The 25,936-nt window shown below is 47.3% G+C and overlaps 2 protein-coding genes across 6 annotated transcripts in view; both read right to left on the bottom strand.

Moving 5' to 3' along the window:
- The window catches only part of PSMD1 (proteasome 26S subunit, non-ATPase 1), a 93,625-nt gene extending 82,840 nt beyond the window's left edge, over positions 1–10,785 (bottom strand). The window contains exons 1-5 of one of the 4 annotated variants that reach the window (XM_045198071.3): positions 10,597–10,785; positions 6,573–6,616; positions 6,064–6,137; positions 5,705–5,874; positions 736–941 (exon numbers count right to left, since the gene is read on the bottom strand). In XM_045198071.3, the coding sequence (XP_045054006.2) occupies positions 736–941; positions 5,705–5,874; positions 6,064–6,137; positions 6,573–6,616; positions 10,597–10,612 (510 nt within the window). In that variant the 5' untranslated portion in view covers positions 10,613–10,785. The remainder of the gene's footprint in view (positions 1–735; positions 942–5,704; positions 5,875–6,063; positions 6,138–6,572; positions 6,617–10,596) is intronic. The other 3 variants (XM_024563723.3, XM_071220742.1, XM_071220743.1) reach the window with 3 other exon arrangements.
- A 5,229-nt stretch (positions 10,786–16,014) lies between these two features.
- On the bottom strand, positions 16,015–25,936 carry C2H2orf72 (chromosome 2 C2orf72 homolog). Of its 2 annotated transcripts, none has more exons than XM_053919199.2 (3): positions 25,264–25,936; positions 22,581–22,691; positions 16,015–19,167 (listed from the first exon to the last, which is right to left on the bottom strand). In XM_053919199.2, the coding sequence occupies exons 1-3, from the start codon at positions 25,874–25,876 to the stop codon at positions 19,019–19,021; spliced, it is 873 nt and encodes a 290-aa protein (XP_053775174.1). In that variant the 5' UTR covers positions 25,877–25,936; the 3' UTR covers positions 16,015–19,018. The 2 variants fall into 2 exon arrangements, with proteins under 2 accessions (XP_053775174.1, XP_053775173.1); XM_053919198.2 differs by having other exon boundaries at positions 16,017–19,167; positions 22,581–22,694.

Genomic DNA, 25,936 nt, shown 5'->3' with positions numbered 1-25,936 from the left:
TTAATTACTATAGTGGTAAACACTATGAAAAAAAAATACAACCCCCCCCCCATTACAGATTAACAAAAGAATTAGATCTAGTTTTCGCAGTAGAGGTTGAGGAGAGTATGGGTGGCAGGGGCTGGTGGAAGGACCCATAAACAAGTGACCACTGAGCTGCACTCTGGATCTTAAATAGGAATAAAGCAGGTAAAGAAAAAAAGGAAAATAATTCTGACTGACACAGTATTTTCGGCAAGGGGAACAGGCAGGGTACATCTAGGAGCTGAGAAAAGGTCAAAACAGCTGGAGTGCAGAGCTACCTCAAGGGGAAGGAGAGCCAATGGGCATGCAGATCAACGTCAGCCTAACTCAGCCTTGCCACTTTCTGACAATGTGGTTGGTGACTTAAAATTGTTGTAATTACTGCAAAATACTCCCAAAGTAGGAATCCAGTTTGTAGTTTTAGCCATAATAAATATAATAATATAGCAGTTTATCAATAAAGTCTTCTTAAAAAGGGCAGGGCAAGTAATTTAACTTCCCCATGCAAAGCCTCAAAGGAATAAATACAGTAAGATAAAAGCAGATACTCGACGAACACAAAACACAGCCAAGGTTCTTATATAAATTATAAAACAGGCAAAAGAGCACCTTATTGTTTTCTTTTCACTACCCGTGAAATTCTCAGTTTTAATAATTTGGTTTGCTGACTCCTTATCAAAAACAATCTCTAAAATCACACCATCTACCCACCGACTCCAGTATAGTCTTTTCAAAGACATCTAGTCTTCGCGTCTCCAGAGCAATGCCGATCGCCTGCTTGTACTTGTGATCATCTAGACATCGCTGGAACATTTTATTCACGATGCCTTCCAATCTCTGGTCAATTGGTTTTTTTTCTCCTTCAGGCAAGTCTGCATTTTCCACACATTGTTTGGTGTAGTGATCAATGCATTTTGCTATGGGCAAAAATAAAATAACTCTGATCACCTTGTAAATTGGACCAAACTACTAGAAAGGACAATGCTAACACAATCATAAAAACTTATGGGATGACTATAGAGTACTAAGCATTATTCAAAAGTTTTAAATACTATAAATTATACATTCAAATTAATATTGTCCCCTTCATAACAGTTACACTGGATGGCTACACACTGATTCCAGTAAGGCTGATATTATTGAAAACATTTCTATTTTGTTACTTTATTTTAACCAAAATTATGTAACAGTGGAATCTCAGTTCTCAAACCTAATTCATATCAGAACTCTGTTGGAGAAGGGATTAGTTTAAAAACCCAATCATACTCATATCCACATTCTCTTCTTTGTTTGTTGCCTGAGAGATGCGTGACTGATCATACAGGTCAGCATGAAAGGGTTGTCAAGTTGAGAACCAAAGTTTTGTTCCACAACTGTGACATTTTTTCCATTAACAGCTTGGTTGAGAATGGTTTGAGATGGGAAATGTTCAAGAACCGAGTTTGACCTGACTCAAACTTGACTAAGCTGCTTACTCACCAGAGTTGGCTACAAATAGTTGCCAACTCACTTTCAAAAAACAAACACTTCCTATCATCGAGGATATTAAAAACTAAACAGACAAAGAAAATAAATCCAGAGGCATGCATACATGGAACAGACTGAGAGATCTCAGAGGGGTGGAGGTGGGAGGGAATGGAAGAAATTAACCAAAGAACATGTATGCATAACCCATGGACACAGACAACAACGTGGTGAAGGCCATGAAGTGGGGTGGGGTGGCTGAGGGCTGGTGGAGGGGAGCAAGCAGGGAAAAAAATTGAAGACATCTGTAATAGCATCAACAATTAAAAAGTAAATACATTCATTTTTAAATACCAATTATCACATGCCAACAAATTAGCAGACTTCTTCATAGTAATGAAACTATTAGCTCCTTGAGAGAAGGGACTGTATCTAAAACATCTCTGTATAATAATGGTGGAACAACCTAAAGTGTGCCACGGGTAATCACAGACTACCAAAAACCTCTCCAGTACCTGCAGCACATCAACTGAAATCGTCACTGTCTCACTGTGAGGTGGGTGGAAGCTATTCACAACCCCCCCCCCCACCCCGCCCCACACCTGGGAGTCTAAAAATTCCTGAAAGTGTGCCCTGGCCGGTGTGGCTCAGTTGGTTGCAGCGTCATCCCTGGAGTGAACCTGACTGCAGGCTCCATTCCCAGTCAGGGCACATGCCTAGGTTGCTGGTTCGATCCCTGTCTGGATGCATATGATCCCCAGTCCAGGTGCACACAGAAGGCAACCCATCGATGTTTGTCACATCGATGTTCCTCTCTCCCTTCCTCTCTCTCTAAAAGGAGTGAAGAAAGTGTCATCAGGTGAGGGTTAAATAAATAAATAAATATTCATGCAGTGGTGTGTGTGCACAATTTGCCTTTCACATTCACAATGAATATGGTGAAAGGGGAGGAGGGACCACATACTTAAAGGGTGCCAATAGCACACTTAATGAGAAACACTTAAATTTGTTTACAATTTATACTACTTTGCAATCACACCTTAAAGTTTTTAGGAAAAAACAAAAAAAGGAAATTTCCGTAAGTCTTCTTCCACCTTCATATGGAAGATGAATAGCCACCCATTCTGAATGACATATACAGTAGTATGCTCTCTACAACTTACAGGCTTGTCGCTGTCTCCTTTAGAGAGAAGAAAGAGTACAAGGACAGTTGTAAGCTATAGCTCCAGGAAACAGAAATGATTTGAACCAGCATAAAGAACTCCTGTCCACTAGATGACCCATGTTAATGGATCTGTATTTTGGGGGAAGCAAAGGACTTTTATAATGAATTATCACAGAACTATGCAGGTTCAGATACCGTTAATACAAACAAAAGAGCAATCACAAAGTAGACCTTAAACAATTCTGGTTGCAGAAAATCTTTACCAGGCCCCAATATGAGCTTATTGAACCAAATATAGTTAAGTGAGAAAACATTATGCCTACCCCATTAAGGAGGAATCTCAGAAATATAGAATTTAAGGAGCTTTCCTTACTTATAACTGAGAAAAAAAAAAGTACATCCCAGTTTTAAATCTCTGCTCTCACTCACTAGGGTTTATGTCATAACTATACTCCAGAATCATTCCCAGAGGAAGCCTTATTGTAACTGGGAGAAGATTTACTAGTCTTGAATTTCTGGATGTACTGTCTATGACAGTAAGATAATAGGAAGCCTTTCCCCATTTTTATTTTGTATATCCTCTCACAACTCCCTATGCCATTTAAAAAAATTTGTTTTAACACTATGAAACTTCCACATAAAGAAAAGCAAACCGAGTTAGCCTGTTGAGCAGTCACTTTCTACTAGTGAAGATGATAAATAATGTTCAGAGACAGGGAAGGCATCTACCACCTCATAGCCCCATATGGACCAATAGTCTTATTTAAAAAGCAAGATTTGTAAAATGACAGCATTGCAAGCACTTGCAGATCACTTTTGGAAAAAAATTTCCGTTAAAAAAATCCTTCAAATAAGAAAAAAGAGGTAAGTGTAACTCCTTATTTTTAACTTATGTTAAGGAAAGTGCTCTAGTTTCAAATGATATTTATGGTTGATTCTTTAAAACCACCTGGCCCTGGCCGGGGTGGTTCAGTGGACTGAGCACCGCCTGTGCACCGAAAGGTTGCTGGTTCAATTCCCAGTCAGGGCACATGCCTGGGCTGTGGGCCAGGTCCCCGGTTGGGGGTGTATGAAAAGCAAATGATAGATGTTTCTCTCTATGTCAGTGTTTCTCTCCCTCTCTTCCTCCTTCCCTTCCCCTCTCTCCAAAAAATCTTAAAAAAAATAAAAAATGAAACTATCTGTTCTTTCTATAGGATCCATAAATGAAAACTCCAATGAGCATTCAATAGCAGTTAAGTTACTGGGAACCTTTCACACTATCATGGCATTAAAAACTTATTAAAAATGTGAAAACAGAATCCTACTTAGAACTTCAGACATTTGAAAGCACCCCCTTGGACCACATTATGCAGCATTTCCCAACTTCTGAAAGAGAAGACCAACTTTTTCCTTCCAAGGGTTCATTCAGGTAAATAATGCAGCTTTCCTCTTAATCAAGTATTCAAAAAACTGCCACACTATACAGTCTAGACAGAGCACACACCTCTGGGCTCTATGTAACTATGATCTAAAGCTTGCTCTTCATAAGGACATGTTGGAAGGGTATGCAGTCCCTTCTTTCATCTACTAGATCAGAAGTTTTCAAATACGTTTTAAAGTTACAAAATCTTTGAACAAAATCATATATAATTGGTTCAACTTAAAAAACAGAGCAGCGATTTTCAACTGGTGTACCTCAAGAATTTTTAAAACATGCGATACCTGACTATTTAGTCAGGGGCACTGATCTCTTTTCAAATTAAGAAATGAAAACAGCCAATACAACAACAGCCATCCAGTATGAATGCCCTGTCTTCAACTATAAATATATATCGATAGGTCATATAATATAGTTGCATCTTATTGGTCATGCACATAATACGGTTGTGTCTGATTGGTTAATTCTTGGTACCAGAAACCCTTATATACAAGTATAAGGCACCTGATTTTTTAAAAAAGTCACTTTGGGGGAAAAAGGATAGGTCATTACTATTATTATTTTTTTGTAAATCGATCAAAATTATACCTATTTTTTGTCAGACTGGCAAAAAATATATTTTTTGGTGTGTCACAGAATTTTGGTAATTAGTTTGTGTGCCATGAGATGAAAAAGACTGAACACTGCTGAGACAGAGAACCAGAAGCCTTGCCGGTATGCCATCCCCTCACTTTAAAAATAAAGAAACAAATGAGAAAATAATGGTTACTAGTAGAAACAGTACAGATTTTCAAGTAAACTTGGGTTTTAAATTCTGACCCTCCTATTTAGTAGCATGTGTGTTTATCATCTTGAAACCCAAATTTTCTCATTTGTAGAAGAGGGCCAGATCATTCCTCACAGAGCAGCTGTGGAATAAACCACAGTACGAAGCATGACTGGCCCAGTGCACAGTACAATGGAGATAACACAATAAAGGTTTCCTATATTAGGAACAACTCTATATAAATTGCTATCATTTAATTTGTTACTCATAAGTACATTTAATTTTTTTAAAAGACTTTATTTATTTATTTTTAGAGAGAGGGGAAGGGAGGGAGACAGAGAGGGAGAGAAACATCAGTGTGTGGTTGCCTCTTGCATGCCCCCTACTGGGAGCCTGGCCCACAACCCAGGCACGTGCCCTGACTGGGAATCCAACCAGTGACCCTTTGGTTTGCAGGCCAGTGCTCAATCCACTGAGCACAACAGCCAGGGCCTTAGTTTTTAATATAACAGTATGCTCAATGGGCTAGAGATAGCCATAAACACTGAGATAGCTATCATTGTGTTGATTAAGTTAACTGTTTCTGAATCATTTCTTAGATTCATTCTTAAAATATTCTGTGAGGTGTCTTCATTATTACCCTTATTAATGTTACTGTTTATTATGACAAAAAAATAGTAAAGCACAGAATTGGAAATTAGAACTAAAAACTCAGCCTGCATAAAATTACTGTAGAAAGATTATGTATTTCCAATTAAAATAAAATTTGGCAACATCAAAAAGTAATTCAAGAAAAAAATGCTATATGCACTAGAGCAAGAAAGAAGCTGACAAGATAAAGCTTTAGCAGATGGAAGATAATTACCTATAATAGTCTCCACATATTCAGAGTTATCACTGACATTGAAGAGGTCACCTGCTCCAAGTGCATAATTCAGAGACTCCTCAAAAGCCCCCAGGTGATAAAATACTTTAGATGCCACTAAGGCCGCAAACTGCCGACTCCGGAAACCTTCATCTTCATACAAAACTTCTCTGAAAGAATAGGAAGTATAGGCCTAGTTCAAACTGTGGTTTCCTTAAAAATCCCGAGTCTGAATATTCAAGCCACAATTTAGTGGCAGTAAATTTATAAATGAATTTATAAACCACAAGACCCACATCTATAGATAAGTTAGGTTGATCTACTTTATCCCAATTTATAGAAATAAAGTAATTTCTTACATTTTGTCTACGGACTCAGAAATTTCTGCCCAGAAGTCATTGACAACTGCATTCAATTTGTGTAGTGCAAATTCCTGTAGAAGATAAAACAAAAATTCAATTTTGTGGCAGACTCACCATTACACTTCCTTAAAAACAGTTCACAACAAATGAATGACAAAATTGTCATATTAACTAAAACTTTTAATCTATAACAAATACAAAAATTTACCAATTGACTTATATTTTCTCTTTGGTTCATACAGAAGAAAATTCTTTGTGCTGTTGATAAACTGAGGGGCAGGCTGTGTTCAGGTACCACACTAAGGCTTATTTGCCTTGGCTTTGTTAAACTAGGGAAAGCCAACTGCTGCCCTCAAACCACCGTCCTCTGGGGGCAGGCTTCAATGACTGGGCGTAGGCTGGGCAGGATGGCAATTTTAAATGATGGAAGATATACAGGTAACGTTGAATTCGAAGAGCTTCACAGTATTGGTACTATGCCCCGTTAATTTTCCTTTCACTCATACCTTAAGCTGTGGTTCATCTTCATCCAGAAGAGAAATAATTCCAGCTATAAGACAAAAGGTATATCATGATTATCAAATATATGCTAAGAGAGAAACTAACTTAGTCAAAAATATATGGTAGTTGGAAAAAAATAAGTATTTTTCTGAAGGGTGACTTCACTAGACGAATAATTATTTTTCTTTAAAATTGTGAAGGTTTATATCTCAAAGTTTAAGAATTAACTGTTATCTAAGCCTCATAACACCACATATACCACACTGTTTGCCTAATTCATTGGTTTTCAAAGTATGATCCCTGGACCAATAGCATTACTCGGGAATTGGTTAAAAATGCCCATTTTTGGCCCATCCCAGATCTACTGAATCAGAAATTGTGGGGATGGGGTCCAACCATGGAGCCACAGGCCTTCCTTGTGATACTGATGCTCACTATCGTTTGAAAATCAAAGATGTAATTTACTGACCAAAACAGGAAACTTTCCCTTATAAATTCAAAATAAAATTATTCCAAAATACATCAACAAGTACATAATTATATACAAAAGAAGGGAATATTTAGTCATCGACACATCAGGGTAAAATATTTTAATTATTTCAAGATGCCTATACAAAGATGTCACCTGGTTTTGTTAAATGATGAGCAATCTTACTTATTGTGACTTTACCTAAATGTAGTGTTTCCTATATGACTTTGAGCTATTAGCACCAACAGTGGACAGTAAAGGAAAAAGAGAGAGAGAGAGAGAAAAGAAAAGCACCTTAACACATAGTCATATGTCAAAGGGAATATTGAAGGAAAAAGAAAAAAATACAATGGGAATTGTTCTCAGACTTTTAAAGGAAACCAAATTGCCTCTCAGATACCATGTAGGTCTTAAAATCATTCTGGAACACTGAGTTGAAATTGTGATTTGTTTAAAAAGTGTCAAGGCAACTTACCTAGGAAATATACCCATTTCTAACTGATAAGTGTAGGCTTGCTAAACAGCTTCTCAGTCTTTAGGAAGCCATACAGGAGAGAATGCAAAATTTAGCAAACAAAACTACGCCATGTTACTAGCTGGGGCATACTACTATTCTAAAAGCATAAAAGCAGATAAAAACACCTTCTTGGTACCCTACATTGGTAAACAAGTGCAAAAGAGACTAAACTGACAGCATGGAAAGGAGACAAATTAAAAAATGCAATCAGTGGGTGAGGGAGAACTGCAAATTGTGACGTGGAATAGCTAATAAACAAAATGCTTTAAATGTGAACAGATCATAAATGGGACACTTCATCAAAATACTAAAAAGGTCATCCCATTACCTATCACCAACCAATAGTGTATTTTGAATTGCTTTTACCAAAAGAGGTGATAGATTTTCGTAACAACAACACAGCACTCTCCTTTAGATGGGGGTGGGAGAACAGGGGATGGAGAAGGTTAAGGATGCTAAAAAATCTCGTAATAGGAAATCAGCAGACATCATATAAAGTTGTTGCATCAATTTACAGCAACATGTGGATGTTACTTATAAACATGGAGATATGCTCCAAAAGAAACAGCTTAGAAGTTTAAAATGGTTGGCTCTGGGGGTCAGGAGGGGAAGAGGAGTGGGAGACCACCATAAGCCCACTCAGTCTCTCATCTCCCTCTCTCCAGCAAACACCTAGTCTTTCTCCCTTTCTCTGTCAAGCCTCTTGAAAACCTTAAACTGTGCGATGACCTCTTACTTAGTCCTGTGTTCTCAGTGCCTAGTGAAAAATGAACGGATGAACTGACCAGTCCACACCAGAACCACGTTGCTAGCCTGTTTAGCACCAGGGACAGATCCTAAACCAACGTGCGGGAAAGGACCAGAAATAGCCTGACAAAAGGTTTGGAGCAGAAGCTGATATGTAATCCAGGAAATGTAACAAATGATAGTAACAGATACACCCTAAAAGTCATCACTCCTGCCACGCTCCATAGTTCTAAGTTCTTGGTATCATACTCCCACCAACGCTCTTCCGGTCTCTACTTCAAATACTCCAGTCTAGGGACTGATTTCTTCATTCAAGACATACTTTTGAACTTCGGCCATTTGCTAGGCAATATTCTAAAGAATTATGAAACAACAAGTTTCCTGCCCAAAATGCTACTAGAGAGAAAGACAGTCATCAGACTAGTAAACAGTCATTACAGAACTGTGATGAAGGGAGGGGACAGGCAAGGGGAGAGAGGCAGGTGGCATGTTTTAACGATCAGGAATGACCAGTATCTGAACTGACACTAAAGACTAAGAGGCTAAGGGAAACCGTGAGGAACAGGAGCCTAAAGACGCAACAGAACATGCAGGGCTCCCGAGGCAGGAGAGAAGCGGAGAGTCAAGGCCCAGAAAGGCGGCCAGTGTGATCAGGACACAGCGCATGGGGAAGCGGGTAGTGCAACGCAAGGTGGAGATCACCCCAGGAGGTCTTTGGTTTGCAGCCTGGATTTTACTCTAAAAACCCTCCATGTACAGTGCTGGAGGGTTTTAAGGAAAAGAATATTACGTGATGAGAGTTGAAAGAGAATACTCTGACTACCACGGAACGGACTGCATGGCCCTGGCTGGGTGGCTCAGTTGGTTGGAGCGCCCTCCCAACCCACAGACAAAAGGTTGTGGGTTCGATCCCGGGTTGGGGAGCATATAGGAGGCAACTGATCAATGTTTCCCATATCTACGTTTCTTTCACTCTCTCCCCTGTCCTCTCTCTCTAAAGAAATTAAACATATCCTTGGGTGAGGATTTAAAAAAAAAAAAAAAAAAGGCCTATGTGGAAGTGATGGTGGCAAAAGTCTTCAGGCTGTCGGGGTGACCCAGGAAGGGCCGAGGTTCGGTTTGGGCTAGGAAGCAGTGGCGCCGGGTAGACCCGAAACAGTCCGTGCTCCCTTTATCTCTAGGGAGCCCTGAACCGTAAAGCTCTTCCTTCTACCACATTAAACTGAAACTCATCCCCCAATCATCTGCATCTCCTTCTTTCGAGGCAAACGTGGAATTCCAGGGACAGGTGACAGCTCTTCAAATCTTTGACAATGACCTATGTCTCCCTGCATCGCCACCAGTTTCTTTACGCAATCCTCATAAAAATAGGGTTTTGAGCTCCTTCCCAGTATAAGTTACTGTCTTCTGACCACCAGTTGTCCTCCAACAAAATATCTGTGGCACAAGTGTGGAGTAAAACGGGACGAGAAAAGGGTACGCAGGCAGGCAACGAAAAAAGCACCACGGCTGTGGACAGCTCTAAGCAAATCGACGTGTAGCGAAGGCGTTTAAAAGTCACCACTTAAGCCCGATTTCTAGTTTACCCTGTGCCGAGCGTCATCACACGCACCTACGGGTACGACGGCTAGCAAGTGTGTGAAACCTGCTCGGCACACCTTGAGCTCTTCCTTCCACGCAGAGTGCTATCTACTGAGCGCCCAGCCTCAAGATACCACAGCCTGCTTCTCGGCGTAACGCTGTCTTCGCCGAACACCAAGTTTCTCTGGTGCTTAACCGAACACCCGTGCAGCAGACCCAGAACCGACCCGCCTCAAATCCAATCGCAGGGTTCACTCTAAGAAGAACGGAGCTGAACCCGGTCCACACGAATCTGCACAGTAGCTAGACCGCCTTACCGCCCGGCCGCACAGGGCGGTCGTCCCACCCCAACCACCTGCTAGTAAGGACGGGGGTCGGCCGGCCCCCCGCGGCCCATTCCGGGAGAATCAGAATTACGGGAAACTCTCGGGGTCGAAGAAGGGCCCAGGAAGCCCCTCGGGTCGGGGCACGGGGGTGTGGCGGGAGGGATGCCGAGGGGGGCGACCTGGCGCGATTTCCCCGAGCCCGAGGGGGTCGCGGGGCCCGCAGACAGACCCGGCCACACTGCCAACCCCCGGCTCCGGAGGGGTCTTTGGGCGGCGAGCGGCCGTCTAGGCCGGCGCTCCGCCGGGAGGTGCCCAGTCACCGGCCCTGACTCAGCTAAAAGCCGGCGTAGCGGCTCCTCCCTTTCGGAGCTCGCTGCGGTCACCCTCACCGGCTGAAGTGATCATGGTTGCGCCTTGCACTCGCCCGCCCCGTCGCTCGCCGCCCGGCGCCGCAGTGTATCTGTCAGCTCAGGACCCGCGGGCTCTGCCGTGCCTCCTCACTGCCCTGGTGCGCTGCTCAGTCAGTCGCCTCCTCGGACCGCCGGCTCCCTTCTCGCCCAGGACCCTGCCCGACCCGGGGCTGCCCAGCGCCCCGCCTGCCGCCCAGCACGAGGTGTCCCCCGGTCTACGTCTTCCGCGCCGCCGCCGCCGCCCAGGCCCGAGCGGAAAGATACACAGAGAGCTCCACTGTTTTCTCTAACCCTCCTCGAGGTCAAAACTCCTACCTCCTGGGAGACACTCTTTTGCACCGGGGATCAGGCTTCAGAATAGCCACCCCTAAAAAGAGGCCCCCCCTACCGTCACCCGCCTTTGCTGAAAAAGGGAGTTGAGGGGAAGTGAGAGCGGTGCGTGCAGCGCCACCTGCTGTCTGGGAGGTCTCACTGTAGCTCCCTCCCAGCCAAGCCTTTGGGGGTTAAGGACGTGGCAAAGAGCGTTTTCTTTAAAAAGTGTTCATCAAAAAAAAAAATAAATAAATAAAAAATAAAAAGCATAGCCCGTATTTAAAAGAAATCCTTATAGAAATGCATTTATTATAATAAGGAATCTATTATTTATTATAAAGTTGAACAATGGAAGTTTTGTATTTCCGTTTGGAATAGTGAATACTGTATGTTTACATGGTTTGAAAAATTGTAACTATAAAGAGATATACACTTTTTTTAAAAGTGTCACAAAGAGGAAAACAAGTCTTCCATTTTTGCTTTCCATCTGCCCGGTTCCTCTCTTCCCCATAGCACCGGGTTCCTGATTTTTAATGTGTCTTTAAAAATTTGAAATGGCCATGGTGATCGCCGTGTGCAGTGTTATACCAGCCCACTAGCCAGTTTACTTCAGTAGTACTAAGAAAGCATTGACATATATTAGTGGTAAAAATGATGACATTTTTAAGCCACTCGTCTTTCACTTTCATTGGAGAGCAATTAATAAAGCTTATTTCCCCAAATACTGTAACCTAGCAGCACAAGCCAATGTTTCGTGGTTGAATTAAAACTTGGTTGATAACACATTTGAGTGTACGTGTGAATTTTAAAAAATAGTATTCTTAAGCTATGGTTGTCAAAATATATTAACTATAATTAGTAAACACTTTTGAAGACCCCATAGCTTGGGTTGAAAGGCACTCCCCTTTAAGTGGATTGAATATTTGGAAGTATCATTTTACAGAGGCACTTTGGCCAATCCCTCGCACAGACACTTATGTTCCCTAAACTCCTAGAGGAATCACAAACGCTAACAGGTAATGGAAATGAGCAAAGCAGACATGCTAGCTCAGCAGGATGGTGAATTGCAACGGAAACTTAGGGATGCTGCTCTCCAACCTGGATGGCTGCCCCTGCCTGTACCTTCTGCTTCTCCACCCCATTCTGCACTTTCTAATCAGATCAATCTTTTCCAAACTCAATTCTGACCACTGCCTCTGCTCCTTGAAACCCTCAGTCCTATCTTGGCTCTGTTCCTGTGCTCATTCTTCTGAGTTTCTGTCCACAGCTGTCTTCTCACTCTCTGCTCTCCCTGAGAGGGGGCAATGCTTTCAATTGCAATGGATAAGGTGGTGGCTCCTAAAATGTACCCCTGCAGCCTTGCCCTCTCTCTGGAGCACAAGACTCACACCTGCCAGGTATCTCTGCTTATGCTCCTTAAGTACCTCAAAGCTGCACACACTTGTTCATGCCTCCCACCCCTCCCCCACATGCCTCCTGCCTTGATCTCAGTGTGGTGAAGGGCATCCGTTAGCTTCTGAAGCAGGACCCTGGGAGCACCCTTGACTTGGTCTGCACCAGATCTGATCTCCTTGTTATCTCTCACACCAGCCCAGTTCCCGTGTCACCCCTTTGCTCATTAGTCACCTCCCCCTCTTCTTTTCCAGGTGCAACAGCTTCCAACAGCCTTGACTTCCTGTCTACTCTCTCACAGTTCTCCAGTCCATTCTTCACAGCCAGTCAGAAGCACTACTGGAAACAAGGAAGAGAAGGACTCTCTTCTCCAAGCTCCTCCAGGGCTTTCACCCAACCTTGCTTACCCTCCATCTTTATGCCTCACCCCTCTGCCCTGACATGCCACGCTCCAGCCATCCAGAACCATTGTGACTCCCAGAGCAGCCATGAGGCTATGTACCTTGACTCTGACCTTGGTACCTGCTCTTTGAGGCTCTCTCCTCCTCACCTTTGTCTAACATGACTTGTCTGGGGTCTCACTGAAGCATCACCGCCTCTGGGAAGCCTTCCTCGGCTACTCCACATTTCCCTTTACAGCCTTTTCCCCACTACAGCTATAGTCATGTCTCTTTGCCCATGTCCCATTTGAACAAGGAAGTACTCAAGGGTATGGCCACATCTTATTCATCCCAACGTCCCCTATAGGAACTAGCACAGTGTCAGGCACATGGTAAGTGCTCAGTAAATGTTTGTTGGATGAATGGATGAACACAGGGTCAGTTAGTTATTGACACAAGGCTAGAACTCAGACCTATGTCTCTGAAACCCCGGCCCTCTCCAAGACTCTAGAACAGGGGTGTCAAATTCATTTTCACTGGAGGCCACATCAGCCTCACAGTTGCCTTCAAAGGGCCGAATGTAATTTTAGGACTGTATAAATGTAACTACTCTTAACCAGAGGCAAGGAGCTCGGTGCTGCCGCCGGGTAGAAACAAGGTGCCGGGCCGGATAAAACAAGGTGGCGGCCTGCCGGCTGTGTGTTTGCCACCTGTGCTCTAGAACAAGCTCTATTTATTTTCAGAGAAGATTTAGGACATAGTAAAATCACGGGAAGAATTCTTACCGAGTGCTCTGTTTATACACAACTACCTCCCTCCAATTTTAGGAGAGACACAAAAAGTCTTAGAGTCCTGATGAGGACAGCTGTGGGCTCACGCAGGTGTGGGCTTGGCGGGGCCTGTGCGAGGGTGAAGGGAGGGAACAGCCAGCGGGCGCTTTCTTTGCTTGTGCGCCCACCTTGGACGGGATTCCCTACTACGCTTTGGCAGAGCGTCTCCGGACCTCCGCGCGGCGCCCTCTAGTGGGCATAGTGCTCGGCAGAAGGCAAGGAACTAGGCATGCGCCCAGTCACCCCATCCCGCGCGGAGCCGAACTCCTAGCCTCTTGGCATTTAAATCCTGGGTCTTAGGAAGGCTCAGACCAACTAACAGGAATTGGGCTTGATTGCTTTTTGAGCAACAGAGTGATGAGGAGGAAAGAGCAGGCATTGGAGCCAGCACACACAGATGAAATCCCTGCTCTGCCACTTAGCAGCGCTGTGGCTATATGGGCACCCCAGGCCTGCCATTGAGGGGGCGGGTCCACCTACCTGGCAAGACCTCTGTGAGGGGACGTGCTCTCTTCGAGGGTCTGGCATAGAGCAGTGCTCAGGAAACTTCAGATCTTTTGTCACCGCGACTGGCCCCCGAGGATGGTGCTTGCTGCACGTACAGTACACTTGCATGCCGCATGCTTTTAGAGTAACAGCATTTATTCTTGGGAGCAGAAATGTGAAGTGCAGTCTCCCGGTGACATGGCCCTCCATCCTGTGGGTGGGTACTTGGGGCAAACGCCTGGCCAAGGCTGGAGTTGGCCGGGTGCACTGAGGCACAAAGAGCCCCGAGAAGCCATCGGAGACGCGGGCTTTCCTTCCTCTAAGGATGGTGGCCAGGAAGGGAACTCCTATCTTAGGCAACTGAAAGGTTGCCCTGAATGAGTTGATCCTGGAAACCACTGTTGTCCCCTTGCCCAGGGTCTGGGATGACCCCCCAGCTCTGGATAGTGGCCAGGGGTGGGAGGAGCCACAACGAACCTCCAAGGCAGGTCACTGTCCCATCCCTTCACCACTAGCCACGGGTGCTATGGACCACTTGAAATGTGGCTAATGCAACCCAGGAAGTCAATTTCAATTTAATTTTATTTCATTGCAAGCTAAAGACTGATACCTGATTAAGTTATAGGAAAACTTTTAAGCATACTTGAAACAAATTGAGGATGTGAATTTAACTGTAAATTTAACATAATGTAAGGACAGACCAAGTATTTTGGATAAAAATTGAATTTCTGAATTGGGCTGTAGGTGTAAATTCTCACAGGACTTCAAAGATACAAATGTCTAATTAAGTTTTTTAAATACAGATGAAATGATATTATATTGGACATATTGAGCTAAATAAATTATTAAAATTAATTTCACCTGTTTCTTTTGGTTTTTCCTATTTCCACTAGAACATCTAAAGCTTCAGGTGCCTGATGCTAGATTTCCCTTGGGCAGGGCCGGTCTAGAGCCACCCGAGGTCTTGTTCCCTCTGACCTCCCACTCAGGCCTGGCCCTTTGGCCTGCTTCTCTGTCCTGCCTGCTCTTTGGTGCTGACACATGCCCAGAGCAGACCAGGTGCAGAGGCTGAAGGTGAGACCCACTCCTGTCAGGGAGCAAGGGACTGGGAGTGGCTGCCCTGGCAGCCTGGACTTCTGGAGCGGCGGTGTCCCTGGGTGATAGGTGGTCAGGCTGAGAGGAGTCTGGGGTTGGGGTAATGATCCGAGGCGACACCCTGCTCCGAGAAGAGCTTGGTAGCCAGTAAAAGAGAGAAGGAGCCCAGGGTGACAAGATGGAGCCCCAGTTTCTACAGCCAGGACTCAAAGTGAGGGCTTGATCACAAGGACTAAGCCAAGTGCCTAATCCCTCCAAGTATGTGCAGCGCAGGACAGTGACAGGGTTGACCTGTCTTACAGTCTGAACTGCTGCCTGAGGGTCTCTGAGTTTCACCCGTCAGGGGACAGGCAGGTTGGGTCTGCATTTGCAGCAGGCACCCTGGCTGGGGCTGGGAGTTCAGGGAGGAAGCCAGACAGGGTGTCCCCTATCCCTGGCTGCACAGTGGCTCCAGTGCCCAACCTGGGTTTGGACTTGAGCTAGCTCACACCTGACCCCTGTGACTCATGGCATGGCCCCACGGGGAAGGCTCTACCTCTGCTCCCAATTAGGCATCCCACGTATAATGCAACCAGAGGGCGCAGGCTCAGCCGCCAAAGGCATCTGAGGGACTCCTACAGGACCCTGGCTGCCCACCCTGCCTTGCACCCCACTTCCCTTACACTCCAAGGTTGTACTAGGGGCAGGCTGCCCAGGCCAAATTCCATATCCATCTCAATCCCTGATTCACTAAAACACAAAGCCAGGTCAGGAGGGGCGATGCAGCCCTTGGGTACAAACATCCAGCTTCTTGCACTGTGCTGGTTGTGTTTGCTGCCCACACAGGACAAAGCACAGGCCTCTGGACCCCCAGGAGCCAGGCTGCAGCGTGGTTCTGCTGTGCTCCGAAGTACAGCCTGCTAAACCGAGTTAATGTAGCTGTCACTTACCTTCCCCAGTGACACTGGGCCCTGGCGCTCTGTCTGGGGTAGGAGGGGTTTGTTGAGGTCACAGTTTGGGGGTCTCAGCCCTGGGCCCCTCTGCAGGTTTGCCTTGGTTTTGGCTTGGCAACCTAGGAACCTCCCTTGTGTGGTTAGTCCCAGAGACAAAGGTTCCAAGAGGAGAGAAACTGCGACACACACATTATAAAAGGCTCTCTCAGACTCGGTTGGGGCCACTTTATCTCGTTAAATGTGAGTGCGTGCATACACCAACAGACACCCCCAATTAAACACCACGCTAAATCCTATCTCTTCAAAAATCTCTTTTTACATATTTACTTTCCAACCCCAGCCAATAAAGTTGTGGAGAGATGTCACTCGGGGCAGGACCGGGGGACTTTCAGGACAAACTATTTCAGAGTTCCCACCATTTGCCCAGATGCCTGGCTCCCAAGGGCTCCCGTGAGGAGCACCCCCAGAGAATAAAGGGGAAGACCCGTTCTGTCTTCGCTCAGACAGCAATGAGGTCCTGTCTGGCTTTATTAGATGTAAGGAATTATCAACTCAAGTCAGAAGCAATACAACTGCCACATTAGAAAGATTAGTGCCCATGAGCCCAGACTACAACCCAACCACAGGCCCCTCACCCATGACTGCCGGCACCACTCACCTAACCCGGGGTGTCCACTCTCAGACAGGCCCACCCCAGCTTTCAGACCTGGTAATCGTCCTTGGAGGGGAGACCCACCACCAGGGTCCTCCTAGCACCTCTTCTATCTGCTAGAAAAGAGCAACCAGGCAGTTCCTAAAAGCCTGGTGCTTATCTTGGCCATTTCTCACAGAAGCCGAGATGGCCCGGGACGGACCTTAGTCCCATCCCTATCAATTGGGGGCAGAAACTAAATCTTAGTCAAGAAGGACCTTCTCTCTTCAACCATTCACAGGAAACACTGAAGGCAATAAAAAAAACATGTAAACCACCCATTATATCAGAGGCTTGCCCACTCAAATGCCCACCAGGACCAGGACTCAGCAGGGGTCATTTATTAGTGAAGTGCAGTGGGAGGGAGGGGCCCAAGTGTGGAGGGTGGCACTACAGCATAGTGAAGATGATGCCACGCCCCATCCTGCACCCAGAAACCAAGCTTTGTTTTTATGTGCAAGCTCCTAGGTTTCAAATATTGACAACAAACTCCTAAGTTTTTAAACATGGGAGAAGCTGCTACCCTGTGGCTTCTGCCTTAGACTATTTTCTAACTTAAGAAAAGCTCCCCCTGCCAAATAATAAAATTCTAATCAAATCATTACAAAGAAATTAAAAGATAAACAGGAAAAAAAATATAGCAGCTTCAATGATACCAGTCCCCTATAAATGAAATCAGCAGTAATCCATTGCGTTCATTCTTGTGCAGAAGGAAGCCAGCTGGGCCCTTCTACCAGTGAGACGGCTTTGCATGATTAAAATGACACAGGCTGCTAACCCACGGCAGATAAGAGGGTGTCCTGCCCGCCCTCACACCTGGGTAGGGATCAGGCTCTCCGTTGTAGAGAAAAAACAGAGGCGTAGGGGGTGAAGGGGTCCTCTTTAACATTGCTCCTCAGCCACACGAGGTTTCCCATTCCACATTTTGGCACTGTCACAGAGAGAAATAACGCAAGGAGGTGATGCAGCACCTGGCAGGACGCTGGGCAAATAGTAGGCACGACAGCATGTCTGCTGAGTGAGTCATGCACGAATGAATGGATTTAGCTGCTTCCCTTGGATAGTACTTCCTAGGAGGGAAGATCAGAAGCTGTCCTTGCCATTCCAAAGACGGGCTTTCTCCAGGGGCAGGAAAGGAAGACACGGGAGGTAATGAAGAATTCCCTCTGAGTGCACAGATGGCCTTGCTGGCTTTTAAGGAAAACACCACTGACCCTGTCTGACTCACAGACAGAGAACAAAAGGATTCAGGCACTCAGCAGTTTCAGGCTGGGTTGGCTTTAACCTTGGGTTACGACCTGAGGTTGAGAGCAAGTCTTATGCCCTGTGGTATTAATCCATAACCTAACTTCCCTTCTGTTTGGTGCTGTGGACAGTTTCCAGAATCCTTATTCTCAAGGACTTGGCCCAGAAAGCCACTGTCCCCATGAGGAAGAAAGAGAGCTCTTTCTTCTCACGGGTGTGTGAGGCTATTTCCGTCCCGGGCCAGCAGCACACGGAGCATCCTGTCTCTGGCCCCTCCGGCCCAGGTGGCAGTGGGGTCTTTATTCCGGCTTGCTCAGGAGTGAAGGTCCCAGCAAGCCCAAGCCTCTCTGCTCGGGGGGACTCTTCCTAGGATTTGACGGGGAGAAGAGACGGGCTCATTCAGAGTTTCTCAAAGGTGCCGTGATGGGCATTTTGGGTGGAACAGTTCTGTGCTGCTGGAGTTTGTCCTACATATTGGGAGATGCCTGCTAAATGCTGGGCGTGCCACAGTCCCAGTGACCCTCCCAACACACACACGTGCACACGCACACATACATTTCTAGTGCTGCCTGGGGGGGGGTAGACTGGCCACTGTTTGAGTGACTGGTCCAAGGCCCCCTGCCCCGTCAATCTGATGACTTCTGGTCCAGAGTTCTTTCCAGTCGCACCTGAAATGATGGATGCTCACGCACGCATCCATGGGATGCCACCGCACCACAGGGCCTCAAAGCAGACTGCCCTCTGTCTCAGTGGCACAGAGAAACCAAGGCACAGAGAGAAGACACCACCTCATTCTGACCAGCGTGACCAAATGTGAGGTGGGGGGCAAGTTCCCTGATGGTCCGTTTTCCTAGGTCTGGCTTCGCTGCGTAAGCCCTGCTGTGTTGCTGGGAATCTCTCTGTGCGGCAGCCCCCACAAGGGTGGGGCTTTTGTAGAGATGGCCACCCCAATGTCAACACAGAGGTCTGAGGACTCAGTGATGAGGAGCCAGCCCCAAACCTGCAGGTCAGAGCTGGGGCAGCCCAGGGGTGCAGCCTTCATCTCGAGTCCCCAGCGGGCTTGGGGGGAGCTGGGGGAGTGTGGACAGCTCCATGGCAGGCTCCTGGCGCCTTTCCAGGATCCTCACACTCTCCGTTAGGAAGTATGACTGTCAGCGCCAGCTCTTCCTCGGGGTCCTGGAAGTTACCTGGAACATAAGAGGGGGGTCCCCCAATCAGAAGATTGAGTTTCACAGTAAGGAAGCTATGAACAGAAGGGAAGAAATGGGCTCCAGTGACTATCTACTTAAAAAACAGCGACAACAAAATATATATCAAAAGCCTTAAAAATATACATACCCTTTGACCCTGCAATTCCACTTGCAGGATTTAGTCCTAAGGAAACCGTTAGGAGTAATTAGTGGAAATGCTGCAGCCGTCCCACTACTAGAGCAAGGATGGAACAACAGGAGGATGGCCCCACAGAGTGAAGAAAAGAACCTGAGTCCTTGCCGGGGCCCCTGAATCGACTGGCCCTGATGCCAAATCCACCTGGACGTTCTTTTAGGTGAGACAACGAAGTCCTTGCTGCTTATGCTAGTTTGAGTCACAGTTTCTTTCCCTGAAATCAGTTACATCCTAACTGATTCGAAGTCCAACAGAAGGGTCAGATGCATGAACTCGCTCACCCACACCGTGGGATTTAGGCATTCAAAATGATGTCTAAAATTCCATGGAACCACACATACACACACACACACACACACGTACCGGTAAAATTGGGGGAATCTGAGTAAGATCTGTGGACTGTTTCAATCTCAATATCTGGGCTGTGATGTTATCCTATAGTTTTGCAAGATGTGACCACTGGGGAAAACTGGGTGAAGTGTCTCTGTATGATTTCTTAAAGTGCGTGTGAATCTATAGTTACCTTCAAAAAAGGGTAAAAGATGCTGTTGACATGTAATTATTGCTGTGGGATACCACACAGTCACAATACTTTACTGATGAAGGAAGCAGACTCCAAAAATGTATGTATAAATGTTTGCATGTATGTATGTATGATTCTGCATTATTATCTATATTATAAATGCATATGTATAGTCTGTTAATGGAATTTGCATTTCAATACATTCAGTTCTGCAGGAGACTAGCAATGTGTAATATGCTACAAAGGGAGGTTAAATTTACATAATATTATTTTATTCTTTTATTTTCCTTTAGTTTGCAGATACATCCAAAATGATGACAGAGAGGTTGCAGTTAACATTTTTGCAATTAAGAATTTTAACTATCTGATGCAGATGATTTATACACAATATAGAAGTAAATGTATGAAAATTTAAATAGTACAAGAAGATATAGGTACACAGATAGATGGCCAGAATGGTCTATCCCAAATATGGGTTTGTATTAACCACTGAGTGATGGAATTAGGTGAGTAATTTCTAATATTCGTGTTCCTTCACTTGTAGTTGTTGAATTTTTGACTGTGATAGGTAGAATTCTAAGAAGGCCTCAAAAATTCCCACCCATCGGGGTTCTCATCCTGCACAATCCCCTCCCTTGAGTGGGGGGTGACATCCGGGCATATGATAGGATAGCCCCTCCCTTGATTTGGGCACCTGTATGACAAAGGTGATGGAGAGCCACTCCTGTGATTGTTACTTATAGGAGCCTGGAGAGTCCCCGCCAACTGCAGGAGCAGCTGCCCGCAAGAGGAAGGAACTGCGGGGCCTCTTGGAGGTGACAGCCAGTGAGAAGACAGGGACCTACGTCCTTCAGCGGCAAACAAATGAATTCTGCCAACAACCGCGTGGGCTTGAAGGAGGATCCAGGCCCCAGAAAGAAACGCAGCCCGCCCCAGCCTGTGGCAGCTTTGCGAGGCCCCAAACAGAGGGCCTCCCTTAGCTGGGCCCAGACTGACCCTCGGAAATGGTGAGGAACAGATGGGCGTTGTTTTAAGCTGCTAAATTGGTGGTAACTTGTTACTCAGCAATAGAAGACTGGTAACATCAACTAACGATTTTAAAGCAGTACCCACTGTTTCTATTTAAAAGCTATGCTGTTCAGTAGACTTTGGGGGTGGAGTCATGTACATTCCACTGGTTACAACCTGCTCCCCCGAGGACAGTCATGCACCCCATAATGATGTTTTGGGTCAACGATGGACCACATACAGATGGTGGTCCCACGGGAGTGCAATGGAGCTGAAAAGTCCCTGTGGCCTGGTGGGGAAGTGGGCGCAAACACACCTGCTGGCTGCCAGTCGTACAAAGGTGTAGCACATTCAAGAATGCACCGTACCTAATGCTTGGTAATGGTAATGGATGACTACGTTACTGGTTTACATATTTACGGTACTTTTTATCATTTTAGACCAGGGGTGTCAAACTCATTTTCACTGGGGGCCACTTCAGCCTCGAGGTTGCCTTCAAAGGGCCAAAATAATTTTAGGACTGTATAAATGTAACTACTCCTTAACTGTTAAGGAGTTGAAATTACATTCGGCCCTTTGAAGGCAACCTCGAGGCTGCTGTGGCCCCCGGTGAAAATGACTTTGACACCCCTGCCTTAGACAACACTCTTTCTACTTGCACCATTTGCTCTGGTGCTTGACTTAACCTCGTGTCGTTTTGTACGGAGACGTGCTGTCCAGTCTCGAAGCCCAGGAGCAACAGGCTGCCCCACTCAGCCTAGGTGAGCAGCAGGCTAGGCCCCCTCAGAGGTGTGAGTGCACCCGAGGAAGTTTGCACGGTGATGAAATTGCCTGACCACACATTTCTCAGGACAAATCCTCGTGGTTAGGCAGCAAATGACTGGGTCCAGCGCAGCCTGCAGAGTGCCTCTGTGGTCCCTGCTATCCTTCCCTTTTCCTTCTCCCTCGCCTCCACTTAGCAGTCTGATGGTTCTACCCCAGAAATGGCTCCCGGGCTGGCGAGCTCCTTCCTCTCCATTCCAACACATTCCCCTTGGGTCCAGGCTGGTCGATGTTCCTTCTGGGACTATGCAGTCCCCGTCTTAGCTGGGCCCTGCCTCTGGTGTCTCTCTGCTCCTAGAGTCCAATCACATCTCTAAACACACCCTTAGTCTCCACATCCTTGCTCAGAAACTGCCAGGAGCTCACTATTCCTGAGACTCAGGTCCAGGGTCCCCATTCGGCCCTCACCAGTCTCCTTCTGCACCTCACCCCTGGCACTCAACAGCGTCCCCTTTCTGAGCATGACATTAAGCTTTTGTTCATGATGCACTCTCCTCAGATCTTCCATTTCTGCCTAAGAAGATCCCCCGACACCCACTCAAATGTCACTTGCTCTCTGAGACCATGTGCCAGGCTCCGTGTGCCTCACCACGCACATGGCCTACACCTGAGTGATAACCCTGCCCACACCGCCTTCCCTAGGTGGAGGCTCCTGGGGCTAGAGCCCTGCTGACCGAGCCTGTGTGCTGGCTCTTGGCGGCAGGGGCACCGCGCACTGCTCCCCCACACCCTGCACACACGGCCAGTGCTCCATGGATGTTGGCCCCCTCTCTCCCGGAGGTCCCTGTGCATGTGACCACTCCCATAATCCCAAGCACCCGGCTCTCAGAGTCCAGGAGGTCAGGAAGGCAACACACTCACCCTGAACTGGGCCACTGGGGGAGGTGGCATATGGGTCCTTCCTCCGGCTCCAGGGACCCCAGGAAAAGCACGCCAGCAGTGCTGGGAGGCCGGGTCTCTCCCAGGCTCCTTCTGCTAAAAGGAACACAAAGTGCCCGAGACAGCAGGTCAGATGGTGCTTGACACGACTGAGAGATTTTCTGTTCAGCAAACTAGGGGCTTCAACTGTCAACTGCCCTAGTTTCAGCTGCCCGATTAAAAACAAAGATTTTGATTTGCAAAAGGGGGTGGAGTTTTTGTGCTTAAAAAAGAAAAAGAACCAAGAAGAAAAGGATTGCTTTATATATTTACAGAGATTACACCATTTCATCCTCACCAAAACCCTATGGTGTAGGTACCACGTTGGGGAAACGACAGGGAGAGAATGACGTGAAGTGAATTACAATTACATAGCACTAAAGAAAACACTAAAAAATAAATACTGAAGGAGCAGTAACTTCCCCCTGAGTCTTAGTTCAAACTATTTCTTAGCATGAATAGAATTTCTTAGCATTAATCTTCTTTTGGCAATCACACACAAAACACTCGTATGTTGATTCTAGTTTCCTAAGAGCCCCAACCATCCTGGAATAAGGTAACTGCGACAGAGTTAAAAAAAAAAAAAAAAAAAGACTCCAGGCAGCCAAACACAGAAAGCCCTTGTTTGTTTTTCTTTACTTGGGGTTTATTTACTCCTAATTTGCTCCCAGTTCTAACAAGACCGGATTCTTAGTTTTTCAACCCAAAGGCAGCTGGATTAGGCATAAACTGGGTAAAAGGGCATGCCCAGAGGCAGGCAACCTAAAAGTATGAGAATAACCATGAGGCAGTGAGGAAGGAGGTTGGGAGACTTTAAAAAGCCAGATGCGATTGCTAGCAAAGCCTCAGCGATGTGAACGCGTGGCGCTGCCCACTGCAAAAGCCCAGAAGAAATTAGTGGACAATCAGTTATAATCGCACTCATGACCTTTAGTCATTAAGGAAAAGTTTCATATTGTTTAGTATGTTTTTTTTAAAAAAGCAGAAATGAGTTTAACACAGTAGAGATCGATTCACATGCAAACTGTAAAAATTTCTTGTGTTAGACTCTAAGCAAGGATTCTGCATGCCAGGCAGGTGCTGGGAAATGGGCATATAGTCGTGATTAAACTCATAAGGGAAAGTGACAAAACCATGTGGTAAGACATTAGAGAGCAGAAGTGGGTTTGGGGATTTCACTTTTGAACTTGCAAAGGAGTAAGGGGGGTCAGGGAAGGCTTCCTGGAGGAGGAAGTCCAGCTCTGAAAGATACAATGGGATTGGTCAGGTGAAGAGGCAGAATGAAAGAAAAAGCTTTTCATTCCAGGCCACTGCAATGTGTGTACAAAAGCTTAGAAGGTCAGAGCAAGCTTGGCTCTGGGGAATTAAAAGCTATTCCTTGGGAATAGGAAAGAGTTAAGACACTAAGGGATCAGAGAATTTTCTAAGCACCAGCCCCCTGGGTGGGGTAGAAAATTTCACCCCCATGGGGCCAGGTGAGCGAACCAGTTGGCATCCACAGTCAGAACTGACAGTCCATCTCAGGAGATGCCCTGTGTCTTTCAGCATGCAGGTCTGGACTTTCAAATTTAGCCGGCTTCCTCACAGAGGCAGCTGAAAGGGGTTGTCAGCACCGGTGGGGGGTGGGGAGGAAAGTTAGGGCAGGCTCTACAGCTGAGAAGGATGGCCTTCCCCCAGGCAGCCCAGGCCGGCATCTCCGGGTTGATTAACACAGTGCCCGCGGAGGCAAAGCACAGCCTCTGTCTTCACAGGAAGGCTTGGCATGGCAGAGGCTGAAAGGAAAGGCTGGAGGGCTTGGAGAAGAGCAGGTTGGGGTGGGGGGAGCAGGGAGTGCAAAGCACGCTCCCGCATCCCCCAGCTTTGGCGGATCCAGCCAAACTTCCTGTCCATATTTTAATCCGAGAATACCGGAAAGCTCCTGGAAAAAACCTCATGCGCCAGGATGGAGGAGATTCTGACCCCCCTGACCATGGCAACGGAAAAGGATCCTCACTCTCCTCCCCACACTTCAGGGGAGTGCGAAGGGAAGGGAGGGAGACACAGACGGAGCTGCGCAACCAGGGTGGGTAGCCAAGAGGGACTAGAAAATTCTGTGCCCGCAGTCGGTCCCTCACACCCTTGCCCCACACCTCCAAGTCCCGACATCTATCCCTGGCCGTCTTCCTAGGAGCCGGCTGCGCTTACACACTGGAGCTTCCTCCACCTTCACATCCAGTTGCGCAGCGTCCTGGGAGCTTCTGGCACGCTAACCTGCTCCCCCCAAGTCCCGTGTCGGTCCTAACCCCGCTTTGAAACTTGCGCAACCCAACGCTTTCCCATCTCCTCCCCCTTCCCAACTACCGCCAGCTCCCAGATCTTTGACCAGCCGAGTCCAACTCTCTTGCTCGTCCTCTCGGCTTTCCTAAGCCCCTGCCTCCCATGGATTCAGGATCCTCACTGGACAGACTCGACCCCTGGCCCAGGGCCTACTCCAAGCCAGCTGAGAGGCTCAGTGCTAGGCACCTCCCTTCTCGGGCCCATTCACCTCGGTGCACCAGAAGGGGGGCGGGCTAAAGAGTTGCAACCTGGGGGCCTTGCCCCCAACACCGCCCGCCCTACCTCCCGCCCAGGCCTCGCGCCCCCTCACCTGGTCGCGCGGGACCCGCGGCTTGCAGGGCCCTGCTAGCAGCTGCCTGGACTGCCAGGCTGGAGGCTGGGTGGCTGGGGCAGTAGGCGGCCGCCTGCACCGGGCCCCCCACCTGGCCTCCGAACACTGTGCATAGCAGCGCCTCCAGGTGCCGCAACACCGGCGCCACCGCGTCCTCGGGCCCGGCCTCAGCCACCAGCACCCCGACCAGCGCCGCGCCGGCTGCCCGCCGGTCACGCACATCCCTCAGCATCTCCCGCAGGCGGCGCCGCGGCTTCCTGGTGGCTAGCGACGACGCGCGGCACAGCACGAACACCAGCGGCGAGTGGATAGCCCGCGCCTTCGCCGTCCCGGGCGCCAGCGGAGCCCCCGGCGTGCGGGGCCCAGCGCCCTCGGCCACCACGTTGCCCAGCTTGCCCGCGGCTTGCTCCGTCGGGAACACAGCCCGGGCGAAGTCCCGCAGCAGTGCGCGGCTCTGCTCACGCTCCCACAGCTCGCCCACCAGCAACACCTGCCCGCGTCCGCCCGCTGCCTCCACCAGCGCTTGGAAGGGAGGCTCCCCAGGGAGCGCGGGCTGGGCCGCCAGCGCCTCCAGCTCGCGATCGCGATTCATGCTCTCTGCCACCAGTCCTCTGCAGCCGCCGCAGCCCAGCCGCCGCACTCCAGCCGTCAA

The sequence above is a fragment of the Desmodus rotundus genome, chromosome 2 (assembly GCF_022682495.2).
Source record: "Desmodus rotundus isolate HL8 chromosome 2, HLdesRot8A.1, whole genome shotgun sequence".
Taxonomy (NCBI): domain Eukaryota; kingdom Metazoa; phylum Chordata; class Mammalia; order Chiroptera; family Phyllostomidae; genus Desmodus; species Desmodus rotundus.
Note: the sequence above shows the minus strand (reverse complement) of the source record. Positions and strands in the feature narration are given on the sequence as shown.